Source organism: Hibiscus syriacus, unplaced genomic scaffold (assembly GCF_006381635.1).
Source record: "Hibiscus syriacus cultivar Baekdansim isolate YM2019G1 unplaced genomic scaffold, ASM638163v2 tig00110174_pilon, whole genome shotgun sequence".
Taxonomy (NCBI): domain Eukaryota; kingdom Viridiplantae; phylum Streptophyta; class Magnoliopsida; order Malvales; family Malvaceae; genus Hibiscus; species Hibiscus syriacus.
The window spans coordinates 3,684,941-3,699,122 of NW_024062612.1; the positions used below are offsets into that span (position 1 = coordinate 3,684,941).

The 14,182-nt window shown below is 28.8% G+C and overlaps 1 protein-coding gene across 1 annotated transcript; it reads left to right on the forward strand.

Annotated features, from left to right (window-relative positions):
- Window positions 1-12,324: 12,324 nt before the first annotated feature.
- Window positions 12,325-14,179, forward strand: LOC120216947 (two-component response regulator ORR4-like). The gene is made up of 6 exons (XM_039214223.1): window positions 12,325-12,694; window positions 12,760-12,851; window positions 13,316-13,393; window positions 13,605-13,672; window positions 13,826-13,929; window positions 13,961-14,179. The coding sequence occupies exons 1-5, from the start codon at window positions 12,490-12,492 to the stop codon at window positions 13,923-13,925; spliced, it is 543 nt and encodes a 180-aa protein (XP_039070154.1). The 5' UTR covers window positions 12,325-12,489; the 3' UTR covers window positions 13,926-13,929; window positions 13,961-14,179.
- The last annotated feature ends 3 nt before the right edge of the window (window positions 14,180-14,182 follow it).

Genomic DNA, 14,182 nt, shown 5'->3' on the forward strand with positions numbered 1-14,182 from the left:
AAAATCGACAATATTTGAATCTTTTAAAACGATTTTTTATCTCTTAAAGACAATTTGTTCCTCTTGAAAAAATCTTTGAGTTTGTTCCTCTTGAAAAAATCTTTGAGTTTGTTCCTCTTGAAAAAATCTTTGAGTTTGTTCCTTTTGAATAAAAATCTTGGAGTTTGTTCCTTTTGAATAAAATTTTTTTAAGTTGTTTCGTTTGAAACAAAAATCTTTGAGTCTATTTATTTTGAAACAAAGTTTTGTCTCTCTTGAGACAATTTCGTGAAAAATCTTTGAGTCTGAAACAAAGTTTTGTCTCTCTTGAGACAATTTTGTAAAAAAATCTTTGAGATTGTTTCTTTTGAAACAAAAATCTTTGAGTTGGTTTCTTTGGAAACAAAATTTTGTCTCTCTTAAGATAATTTCTTTTGAAAAAAAATCTTTGAGATTGTTTCTTTTGAAACAAAAAAATCTTTGAGTCTGTTTCTTTGGAAACAAAATTTTGTCTCTTTTAAGATAATTTCTTTTGAAACAAAAATCTTTGAGTCTGTTTCTTTGGAAACAAAATTTTGTCTCTCTTAAGATATTTTCTTTTGAAAAAAATCTTTGAATCTGTTTCTCTTAAAATGAATTATGTTATCTCTCTTGAAACAGTTTCTCTTGAAGTAAATCTTTGAATATGTTCATTTTGAAAATCTTTGAGTTTGTTTCTCTTAACAAAATCATCTTTGAGTCTATTTCTTTAAAAACATATGTTATCTCTCTTGAGACAGTTTCTAATGAAAAACTAACTTTTGAGATTGTTTCATTTGAAACAAATTTGGTCTTACTTAAGATGTAATCCATCTTTGAGTCTGTTTCTTTTGAAACAAAATTTTATCTCTTAATGACAATTTCTTTTGAGAAAAAAATCTTTGAGTTTGTTTCCTTTGAAACAAACTTTTGTCTCTCGAGACAATTTCTTTTGAAAATACACACCTTCGAGATCGTTTCTATTAAAACAAATTTTGTCTCCCTTAAGACAGTTTCTCTAAAAATACAAAATCTTTAAGTTTGTTTCTCTTGAAATAAAACTATCTTTGAGTCGTTTCCCTTGAAACAAATTTTGTCCCTTGAAACATTTTCCCTTAAACAAGAACATCTTTGAGTTTGTTTCTCTGGAACAAGGTTTCTCCCTTAACATAATTCTTTTGAAGAAAAATCTTTGAGTCTGTTTCTTTGGAAACAAAATTTTGTCTCACTAAGATACAATTTTCTGAAAAACAAAGTTTTGTCTCTTATGACAATGTCTTTTCAAAAAAATCTTTGAGTCTGTTTCTTTGGAAACAAAATTTTGTCTCACTAAGATACAATTTTCTGAAAAACAAAGTTTTGTCTCTTATGACAATGTCTTTTCAAAAAAATCTTTGAATTGAATCTCTTTCTTTGAAAACAAAATTTGTTTCTCTCGAGACAGTTTCTTTGAGAAAAATCTTTGAGTTTGTTTCTTTGGAAACAAAATTTACCATCTTTGAATCTGTTTCCCTTGAAACAAAACAAACATCTTTGAATCTGTTTCCCTTGAAACAAAACAAACATCTTTGAGATCGTTTCCCTTGAAATGAATTTTGTCTCATTTGAGACAATTTCCCATGGAACGCCGATCTTTGAGAACGTTTCCCTTAAAAACAAATTTTGTCTCGCTTGAGACAATTCCCTTTAAATGCCATCTTTGGGTTGTTTCCTTTGAAACGAATCTTGTCTCTTTCGAGACAGTTGCTTTGGAAAAACTTATCTTTGAGTTTATTTCACTTGAAACAAAGCAAATATCTTTGAGATCGTTTCTCTTGAAACGAATTTTGTCTCCCTTGAGACAATTTTTATCAAAATCCAATCTTTGAGTTTGTTTCTATTGAAACACATCTTTGAGTTGGTCTCCCTTGAAACCATTATCCCTAGAGATAACCAGCCGTCCTCATCACGTAGGAACCGTGTTATCACCTTTAGATGGCCAGAACTCTTCATCACGTATGAGCCGTGTCATTCCCCGACCAGATCTCTTCATCACGTATGAGCCGTGTCACCCTAGATAACCAGCCGTCCTCATCACGTAGGAACCGTGTTATCACCTTTAGATGGCCAGAACTCTTCATCACGTATGAGCCGTGTCATTCCCCGACCAGATCTCCTCATCACGTAGGAGCCGTGTCACCCTTAGATGACCAGACCTCTTCATTGCGTATGAGCAGTGTCGTCCCCACCAACAAAACTATCCATTTTTTTCAAACCAAAAAGAAGAGAACCGGACAAAAAACGTGATGTCTTGTCGTCTTTGCCCTATTCTTGTTAACACAAGAATGTGCAAAGAGGGGCAGCTGTAGACACCCGTTTTTGTCCGGGTCTTTTCTATCTAATTGTAATTATTATTTTATATTATTATATTATTATTATTATGCTTATTATTGTTATTAATATATTACAAATTTTTGCAGGCTCAAACCCGAAGCCCATCAGATACCAAACCCGACCCAGAATTACAAGACTTGGAGCCCAGACCCGGTTCAGGCCCAATACCCGAACCAGGACTGGATCTGGCCCAAAGCAATTTGGGTTTGAAACCCTAAAAACTATCAATAGCCAACCGCCGCCGCCGTTTTTCCTTCCATCTCTCAGCCGCGTCGAGCCCCGTCGAGCACTCCGAGACGCCGTGTCATCAACAAAGGCCACACAGTAAAACAAATCAGTCAATTTGTCAATCCATCAACTAGAATCAAACCCTAAATTTAAAATACCTAAATCCCGATAAATCGGGAAATTTGTCCCTACCAAGATCAGAGACCCTTACCCCTACGCTAGCATCATCATCATCTCACCAAACGAAGCAAATCAACCATAAATCAAGCAAAGATATCAGAGGAAAGGGGGGTCATTCGGTTGGTAAAAAAAAACGGAGAGAGGTGGGATTCGGTTTTCAGAGAAAAAAATTCCATTCGATTTTAAAAAAAAAGAAAGAAAGAAAACTAAGAGAAAGAAGAGGGCGAAGCCCTTACCTCGGTTCAAGGTCATTCCAGTGGCTGCCGGAGTCGAAGAAACCGTAGGTTCCGTTGTAGATCTACGGAGTTTGAGCCGTTTTCAGGCCAAACGGATCTCCGATCCATGCTCAGGGCGAAAGGGTGCTTCGAATGATGCCTTTCTCTCTCCTCTTCGACGCCAGTGAACGGCGGTGGCCCGCCGAAGGCGGCCGGCACGGTGGAGACTCCACCGGTTTCTGGATCTCATCTCTCTCTCTGTCTCTTACTCTCTCTCTCTCTCTAGGTTAAAATGAAACAGATGGCCGGTTTTGGAGATATTTGGCTATTTATAGCTTGTGTGAAACGGCGTCGTTTTGAGGGGACGAGTTCTGTTTTCACGCATGGGGTAACTACACTTTTGGTCCCTGATCCTTTGTAACCGCATTATTTAAGTCATTTAATGAAATTATTATTGTTTTATTTCGAGCCTTTTAGTTTTTAATGATTGCATTTCAGTCATTAATTTGTATATTATGTTTGATATTATAATTTGGTTGTGATATTTATATTTCGTTTTAGTCACTGTTTCAGTTTATTGTGCATTTTCCTTTGATATTCGGATTTGGTCATGAAATTTGCAAATGTTATATATTAGTCACTGTTCATGTTTTATATCATATTTGTCTATATTTGATTCTGGATTTAATATTTTCAAATATTTCAATTTAATCACTGATCCCATGCATTTTATTATTTACTGTTATTTGAATTTGGTCACCATATTCGTATATATTCTATTTTAGTCATTGTTTGATGTTTGGTTTAATTACTTTGTGATCTTTTAGTTTCTGTTTATTTCATTTTAGTCCTTACTCTTTTATATTACTACTTTCGTGAATGTTGGACTCTGATCTCGTATTGTGTAATTATTTTATTTTAATCACTGAATATAACTTTGCATTTTTTAATTTTTGGCTTCAAGTTCTAATTGCTTTTATTTTAGTCATTTTCTGTTTTTAATATATTTGGTTTAATGTCTATTTTTTTTCTTTTGTTTTGGGCATCTATGTTTCCTTGTTTATATTTTAGTCCTACTAATGTATATTATATCATTTTTGTGGATACTTGACTTTGGTCCCAATGTTTGTTTATTTCATTTTAGTCCTCTATATTATTTTTGGGTTATCTTCATTTTGATACATGTATTATTTAATATTTGTAATTCGGACTTTGGTTTTTACTGTTTAGTCCCATTAGTTTTATTTCTTTATTTTGGTCCCTAAATTTCTTTTTCTTCTGTTTTAACCTATTCAGTTTCTGTATTTGCTATTTACTCCCTTAAATTCTTGTATTTACTATTTTAGTACATCAAGTTTCTGTTTTTCTTCCTTTGATCCTTGTAATTACAAATATTTACCTTTTGATAATCTTATCTTGGTTTATAATATTTTCTTTTTTTAGTCATTATGTATGATTTTATTGCACTTATTATTTGGTTATTTGTATTATGTAAATAATGTTTTTAATTTCATTTAATGTAAATATTTTATCTTGTATTTGCAATTACATTTGTTTATATTACGTTTTTATCCATGAATGATTTTTGATTTTATTTTCAAGTACGCATGCGTAGAATGAGCGTGGAAAGTACCACTTGATCGAAGTGGTGTGATCCGGTACGGCATTTTAACGACATAGAAACTTGAAATAAGTCGAGTATATTTTGCTAATTAATTTGTTCAAACGATGCAATGTGTGTTATTTTAAGTGACAATTTATTTTATTTTATGTGAATGTAAATTTCAAATTTTTATTTGTATTCAATTCACGTTTTTTAGTTAATCAATTTACTCGTATGTAAACATCGTTTTTAGTTATATTTGATTCGCATTTTTTTTACATAATCAATGGTAGAATATTCTTTTTCAAATGAGAAATAGTTGAAATAGCTTCCCCGACGGAGGATTGCAAATTTCAAGATTTCTTATCGAGTTAAAGGATTTTCTTTAAATAGTTAACTCGAAGCAAATTAATTAAATTTCAATAAATGGATCGTAATTTAACTTTGTATTCGATTTATAATTTCCATCATCACGACGATATGTAAGCGATACAGTACCAATTTTGGGCGCTGTGGGGGTGCTAATCCTTCCCCACGCGTAACCGACTCCCGAACACATCAAATCGATTTTCTGGTAAACGTAGACCCCTTTTTGTCTTTAAAAATGATTTTTCTTAAAATTATTTTGAAAGACGTTTTTAGGTATTCGACCTGCCTAATCTAAAGGTCGATGGCGACTCCTTTTCCAATTTAATTCAAATTAATTTCAAATCACCAATTTTCTAAATTAAAGTCATAATTATTTTTAAAAATAATATTTAATTGTTTTATAAAAAATGGTTATGACAGATACCGAGTACATCTCATTTGGCAATTGGCTTGAAGTACTAAAGGGTTTCGCCTTACTCGGATTTTGAACCTCAATCCAGAATGATTGATAGTATTTAGAGTTTCTGAGCTTGTAATAATTCGGATATAAAAAAAAATCCCAACTTGAAAAGGTACAAACCTCCAAAGAAAGCATAGGAACTATTTTCCCCTCTTTCAAGTGAATCTTGAAAACCCAAACTCTATGGAATTCAACTTTCCATCTAAATGTTTGGTCTTGTGGGATAAGACACTAGATCCCTTAAGCAAGGCTAGAGGGCATTGTGAGATGAGATATTAGATCCTTTAAGTAAGGTTAGAGGTTCAAATCCTGATAATTGTGAATGGATCAAACTAGATTATGAAGGAAACTTATCATAAGTAAACTTAGGTTATGAAGAGAGAGAATTTAAAAGATGGAGAGGAAATTGTTGCAGGAAAAGTCTGAATGATAAAAAGATGACATGAATAGTAACAGAGGTAAAACAATGATTCTCCTCTTCTCTCTTCATTTTAAAATAGGTTCAACTAAATTCGTTGGCTTGTTTTCTAGGTATCAACACATATCATTCAGACCATTCATGAATAAATTCTTAATATGATTAGCTTCAATTACAACATAAAGATTATATCATATTGAATTTTAAAAAAATTTATAGAATATATTTCATATCAAAATATAATTTTGTTTACGTAGAAACTTTAGTCTGATATATAAAATAGTAAAATAGGTTGTCGAGTTAGTTCAACCCATAAATATGTTCAATTTTATAACTATGTATGCATGATTGTTTAAATTTATCTAACCCAAATTAATTTAATTTTTTTAAAAATTATATCCAAAAAACTGACTAAAAAATTAAATTAAAAGAAAACGCACAAATTCAAAAAAGTTCAATCCCACTCAGATACACTCGCTCGTCACCTCTAAATCGTATGATTCCTTAGCAAACCCTATGCATATCTAGTGTAGTAGACTTGTCTAAGGGTCAATCTAGATAAATTTGATCTGAATTTAAGTAAAACATTGATTTAATTTGATCTAGATTAAAATTTTAAATAATAAATTACTTTCATTTAATTTTAATAATAAAAAATATAAGGATATTAAAATAGGACGATTAAAGCCTGACCTACATCATTTAGATATCTAATTGACTTTGTACCATGAATTCGGGTACTCAAATTTTCATTATTCAATTTTAAAAGCATAATATACCAATTTTAAATATTTAAGAATAATATTTTTTAATTTAAATTTAAAATAATAATAATATATATATATATATATATATAAGGTAAACAATAAACAGATTGGTCTTTGATTATAAAAAGGAGTATAAAATTCAACCATCCCTAGTAATTTCCTTAATATTTCTGTATTTGCTTAAGTTAAAGGTAACGAAGACTATCCGTTAATAAGAAAAACCAACCGAGTAGAATTACATGTAATAAAGTAACGCAGTTGGTGTATTCTTATACGTAAACAAGCGAAAGAAGTGGGTGATTTGAGTAACCCCAAATCCATATAATTAATCTGATCACAGACACCTTCATCGTATGGGAAAATGATATATATTTTAATACATTGTCTAACAAACTTTTGATATTATATATCTAAATATTTTTATATTTATATCTTTTAAATGTTAAAACAATTATTATGCTAATAAATTATTCAGAAAATGGTATATCAATTTTAACTAAATCTTCAATTTAGTAGTACGTTGTTTAAATATCTGATAACTCTAGGTCTCGAATTTAAACATTAGAGTATCCTCTTCATATCAATTGAGGAGACAATAATGTAAGAACATGTATACAAATTATGAGTATAAACAAATAATGGAGTTCTTTTAACACTCGCGAGATTTAGATTAAAATGGGAAAGAAATTAATTTAGGTCGATTGTAGATTGTGGGTTCACCAGCAAGATCATATTTTGAGAGGGCCCCACACCAAAGATCTCATGTTAATGTAAGTATATTCTTCTGCCTACTTTTTCCTTTATTTCATTAGTAGGGGTGTTTACTCTGTTAAAACGGTGAACAATCGAATTGAATTATCATTAATTAAATTAATCGAATTTTTTAATCGTTAATCGAATTAAATAAAAAAAAATTATTTTCGGTCAATTATTCCGAATTTTTTTAATTAAATTAATTTTAATCTAATAAAAGTATTGTTTTAATTTAGGTTAAAATTTAATTAGGTGTTAATAATTTAATGAGTCTAGTGGGGTTAAAAAATAATTGGGTCTTAATTATTAATGGCTTTGAGCTTAAAATATGTATTTAATATTTAATAATTTTGGTTAATTCTGTTGATTAACCGATTTCGAATCGAATTAGCCGTTAACCAAATATTGAAAAAAGCATTAACAATTCCCCGACCGAACTAATTCGATAGCCGACCGAACTAATTCGATAGCCGACCGAATTAACTAAACTAATTCGATTCGATCGGTTAATTGGATTAAAACCGAAAAAAGAACACCCCTATTCATTAGCCTACGCCTACGCCTACGGATGCAAGGATTTTTTTTTCCTTTTGGATATATCACTATAAAAAATTATAATCTATATTTTCTTTATTTTGCTAATTTCGCTTCTCAATTTTTTATGTTTGTCTTGCTCAGCATAAACTATTAATCACAACTGTCGATTAAGAATTATTTAATTAATAGTTTTATAATTTGAACATAGATTAGTTTATTGAATTGAAATATGAATGCATTGGATTATATTTTCATGTAAATGTTGGCCTAGCCAATGTTGTTAAGTGTTGTTTACGAAAAAAAAAACGTCAAGCAATTTTCTATGAAGAAGAAAAGAAATTAAGTTTGTCAATTCCAGCTTGCTTTTGATTTCAAGATTGCTTTAAAAGTTGTGTGTTTCGGCCATTCAAAATTAGGTATGAATAGGGTGGATTAACCATTTTTTGACCTATAATTGTACTAAGAAGATCTTCATGAGATTTTCTTTGTGGATTTTATCTAAACAATCAAAGATGGAGAAATGAACTCTTCTTTATTACCAAGTTAATCATGTGAGATTGGATTAAGCTTTGAATTTTCTTAAAAAGAAAACTATAAAGAGAAAACAGTTTTACAAAGTTGAATATAAAACTCAATACGAACCCCAATTAAAATAATATATATTATCAACTCAATATCAAAAATAAATTTGGTTGTCATCGTTATTTTCCAAAAAGCATTTAATTTTTTAAGATATATTTTAAATATTTAAAGGGATTAATTTTAATTTATAATCTTTAAAGATAGACACTCACAATCTTTATTATATGTATTTTTATATTAATATCAATGGTATTTATCTTTTACCGTTAATATTGATATTTGTTTATATATCTATTATTTTTTATTAATATGAGGTAAGTACAAGGTATTATTTGTTTGAAGACTCTTAATCATTTGACATTGAACTCTTATACTCCTAACATACATGACCCGAAACCTCAAAGAATAATAATAATTCCTTAACCATTGTGGTCGCTTGGTTCGCGCATATTCAAATTATTTGATTGAATTTTGAATTTTTTGTACGAGTTTTTTTTCTATTTTTAAATAATTAATTTATGTACTTGATATTTTATGTGAAATATCGAGTTATATGATTAACTTACTCTTTTTTTATAAACTCTTGGGATGAGTTTTCCATATTCAACAAGCACGGATGAGCACTACTAACAATGAGCATCGTTGAGCACTATTAACTTAATTTATAAAAAATAAAATTTCAAAGGACTTAACGTATAATTAAAAACTAGTTAAAAGTTTAAAGATAAATTATTTAAAACAAATATTAATTACATTATTTTCCATAATTTTTTAAACAATAAAAAATTTTAAAATTATGAAAAATAATGTAATTAATTTTTTAAATGATTTACCTTTAGGATTTTAAATTTTTATAATTATGCTCATCGTTAGTGGTACTCAACAGTGCTCGTCGAACGTTGTAGAATTTTTCAAACTGTTGTTATTTTTAAGTATTCACTTATTATTCAATAAAACTAACAAATATTATTAATCAAAATATATATTAAATAGATAGAAAAGAAAAGATCAGTAGCTACAAAGAATCTCAAAATGTTTATAGGAGTGATTACGCTTAGAAGTTGTATCTTGTGAGTGGTCTATTGCTCATTTGTAGAAAAAAAAAAAAGAGAGGAGAAAAACATTCCCAAGATTTACAATAATTTGTTGGGTGCTTAAACCAAGTTTAGGACTTATGACAATGAAAGAATACCTAAATATCATAAATACCTTTTCTATTTACTTCTTTCCGTTAATGTATCAATGATAATTTTTCTTTTCTTTCTCTTTTACATATATAGTTCAGCACATTTTGTTAAAAAATTAACGTGGTTCTTTGATCAATGGTTTCTGTCGTTGACCGTTACAATGTTGACGTAGTACTTCACGATATTGACGTGGCAGTCCACGATGGCTGGTGACGTGACAAATGAGCTAAATTGTTCTTTTTTTCAAGTTTGAGGGTCGAATTGATTTTTTAAAGTTCAAGGGCTTATTTTTTTTAAAAAAAATACAAATATTTTAAATTTGAAATATAAATATTAAGTTAAATATAAAAATATCATTAATTATTAGTATTATTTTTAAATAAAAATATTAAAATATACATATTAAAATTAATAAATATTTACTATAAAGTTAAGAAAAATTAAAATAAAAAGTAAAAAAATAAAAATAAAAATATCAAATGTACGAGAATAACGAATATATCATTTAAAAGTAAGAGTAAAATCTGTATACTAGTACGAGTAAAATGATTTCTTAACAGTTATTTATATTGCATTAAAAATAATTCTCATCCAATCAAATTTGTATTATTTTAATAGAAAATTTATTAATTCATAAATATCTTTTTAATATCATAACAAACTAATACCAAAATTTTCTTTAGATATATCAAATTTTGCAACTAACTCTCAAATATATGCGCTCTACTTTACTTCTTAACATTAGTATGTGTTTCAAAATAATGACACTAATACCAACAATGATGAAAAGAAAATGCTCAAGTGAAAGAATTAAATTTAAAGAGGGGCTGAAAATAAAAATTAAAGGACTAAATAGCTTAACATATATTTGTAGTATTTTAAAATTAAAATATTTGCATTTTAAAAGAATCAAATAAGCATTTGAACTTAAAAAAAAATCAATTTGGTCCTGAACTTAAAAAATTCAATTTGCCCAATCAGTCACATCACTAGCCACATCAACATCGTGGACCGTCACGTCAGTACAGTAAAGTTTTATGTTAGCATCGTAACGGTAAACGATGAAAACTGTTGGTCAAAGAATCACACTATATTCTTCTTTTAAGTTTGAGGATCACATTGAATGCAAAAAAATTGAGGGCCATATATTTTTTTTTTAAAAAGTATAGGGGCCTTATTATCCTTTTACCTTATTTTTTATAAAATATTATTTTTGTGTTTGATTTATAATCTATTAAAAATATTAAGTATTATATTAATAATATATTAAATATAAAGTAATTATTGAATTTAAATTACGTAACGAAAATAATTTTATGAATTTTGATGTAATCAATTTAATTTTGATATAAAATTGTTAGAAAATATATGACGAGTTAGTGAATTTTACTTCTAAATAATCTTATATATTTATGGTTTAAATATTGTAATTTTACTTGCATCCATATCAAATAAAATAAATAAATAATGTAACATTCACTAATAATGTATCAAGTAAAATTACATTACAATAATTATATTTCTAGAGATTGTCTTACTTTTTGTAAATTAAACGTCTTTAAAAATAAATAGAACTTAAATTTAATAAGAAATTCAGTTTAATTTTAATTTGATTCAAATATGACAATGAGTATGTATCTAAATTTAAACATAATATCTAAAGCTTTTTAAGTTAAGTGTTAAAATCTGTGTGTTTTTATGAACCGAATGATATTAGTAGTAAAAGAATTGTTGTTATTCATTGAGATTCGGGTTCTAGCATCAGGAGTGTTAGAGATATTAGCGTTCAATGTTAAATAGTTGAGAGTTATCTTTGAACACACACTGTCATGTACTTATCTTAGATTAGTCCAAAAAACATGTGTTTTATTATATTTAATTTATGATATATGAAAATAAATATTAAAACTACACGTCGATTTTAGTTTAATATACAAGATATGTTTTATATCAATAATGTTGGTTTACGTTGGTTATGATAAAGAAAATAATCAGTTTAAATCTTAAATAAGAAATAATTACTCTTAAAAGTAATCAAATTTATAATTTTAAAATGTCGTAAAATAATAATATGAACTGAATATAATTTATAAAAAAGAATTCAAAAAAGAATTTCCATATAAATCTTATCCCAAAACTTTTTTTTACTTCTCATGACTTCTACTAATTATAACAGTAATTAGTTAAGTATTTTTTTTTCAAAGTAATCTATTTCAACCCTTAAAAAATGTAAAAAAAAATGAAAATAACCAAATGACAACAGAGATCTTATCCTCGGTAATCAAACAAGATCCCAAAAAATAAAGAGAAAATGACAGCGACCGAATGAGGAAGAGAAAGAAATATGTGCCCACACACGTTACATAGAATCTAGGGAGAGATCACAACTATATATATATATATATATATATATAATATTTCATTAATGTAAGATTAATTTTACAATTATATTACTAAATCTAACTAACTATTTATAAAAATGTCGGATAATAAAAAAAAAAAAACTTGTGTCTGCATAATGCAGATAACATGAAGCTTTTATCGTATTTATAAAAAATATAAAAATTTTAAATTACTAATGATTTTATTCATTAATAAACGATAACATGACATATAAATTTATACTCTCACACAACATGCTTCTAATAATACAAGTTTCCATTTGCTGCAAAATACGTACAGTTTCCGTTCTCAGAACAACTCTATTTTCTTCTCTCTCACACGCTCTTTATTTCCTTCATTCAGATTAAACCGAAAGCGATTCCAACTCTTTTTTCCCTTCTTTCTCTGATCTCTCACGAGCAACCAAGGCTTTTGTTAATGGAATTGATGAAATCAGACGACACTGTTCTGAACAGACAACCTCGGGAAGAAGAGATTATGCAGAGACAGAAGAAGGGGGAGGAGGAAGAAGAGGAAGAAGAAGAAGAAGAAGAGCGACGTCGTTTTCATGTTTTGGCTGTGGATGACAGCGTTATCGACAGGAAGTTATTGGAGAAGCTCCTCAAAGCTTTTTCATGCCGAGGTAAGATCATAAATTAATTTATTTTTTGAAACTGTTTAGTTCAGATATGATGTATATAATTGCAGTGACGTGCTTTGAGTCTGGGGAAAAAGCGTTGGAATATCTAGGATTGCTTCATAACTCAACAGCAGCTGCTTCGTCTTCCCAACAACATCAGGTTTTAAATATCATAAACTTCGTTTTAGAATAAAAATATTGTATTCTTTACCATTTTCAAAATCATTCCAAGGTAATTACCTTAAGAGCTACTTAAAATATATTAAAAATTTAGGGGTCATTTTATTGTTTTATCTAATTTCCCAAGGTATTTGCATAGAACATATATTTGAATTTATATTTTTTTCATTTAATGCCTACATTATTCGATGTGTCTTTTTCTTTATAACACGATAATAGAGAAAAACAACCACTAAAAGCATTAATTTAACCGCCATTAATGCATGCTGTTTTTGCTAACAAATTTGATTCTCTTGCACTCTTATTTTTTTTTTCTTTCTTCCGAACAACAGAAGCTAAGCAGATGAATATATGGTTTTCTTGCACTCTTATTTGATTTTATAATTAAACTTGTTTATTAATTTTGATATTTTTAGTTTAAACTAATATTTTCATGGAATATAGGGACTTAACGTCAACTTAATCATGACAGACTTTTCAATGCCAGGGACGAGCGGCTATGATTTACTCAAACGCGTCAAGGTGAACCCAATAATACCTAATTATGTAACTATAATTTTAAATTTACTCCAATTTTAAATGTCAGGCGGTCTCTTACATAGGTAGGGTTTGAAACTGTAGTTTGAAGGTTATAATAGGTTATTTATTGACTGAATCAATTTTGAATTAATAAATTAAATGATCTCGCATTCTCAAGATGACACTTTAACTTGGTATTTACTTACAATTGCAGGGATCTTCTTGGAAAGATGTACCAGTGGTGGTGATGTCATCAGAGAATGTACCTTCAAGAATTAGCATGTAAGTCCCCCCCCCCCAAAATGAATTAGCGTGTAAGTTTGTTTTTCATATTTTTCTCCCTTTTTGTTTGCGAGAAAGAGAGGAAAAATAATAGAGTTGAGAAAGAAAGAAAGGGTGAAATGATTAAAGTAACTGAGAAAATGATGAATGCAGGTGCCTAGGAGGAGCAGAAGAATTCATGTTAAAGCCTCTTCAATTATCAGACCTACACAAAATCCAAGCTCACCTTCTCAAATCCCTTCCTCATTCTTAGTTCACCACGACGTCAAACATAATATTAGAAGGATGACAGTGGTTAACATCTATGACTTTAGCAAAGACATAATGGCCTAATATATCTTCTGACGCTAGTTAAAGAAGACCGAAAATGAAACCACTAGTCTACCAGTTGTAGTGTGCAACGTATTTTGTTAGGGGAACTATTTACTCAAATACCCAAATCCACGTGTTTTAGATTCTGGGGGGTTCATGTCTAAAACATTACATTTCAGTTTTGATAATTTATGACAC

Bases quoted from the DNA above. Each gene is read 5' to 3' on its own strand.
- LOC120216947 (XM_039214223.1), top strand. From the start codon at position 12,490: ATGGAATTGATGAAATCAGACGACACTGTTCTGAACAGACAACCTCGG. The intron at 12,695-12,759 runs GTAAGATCATAA...ATATAATTGCAG, and splicing joins CAAAGCTTTTTCATGCCGAG to TGACGTGCTTTGAGTCTGGG. The intron at 12,852-13,315 runs GTTTTAAATATC...CATGGAATATAG, and splicing joins CGTCTTCCCAACAACATCAG to GGACTTAACGTCAACTTAAT.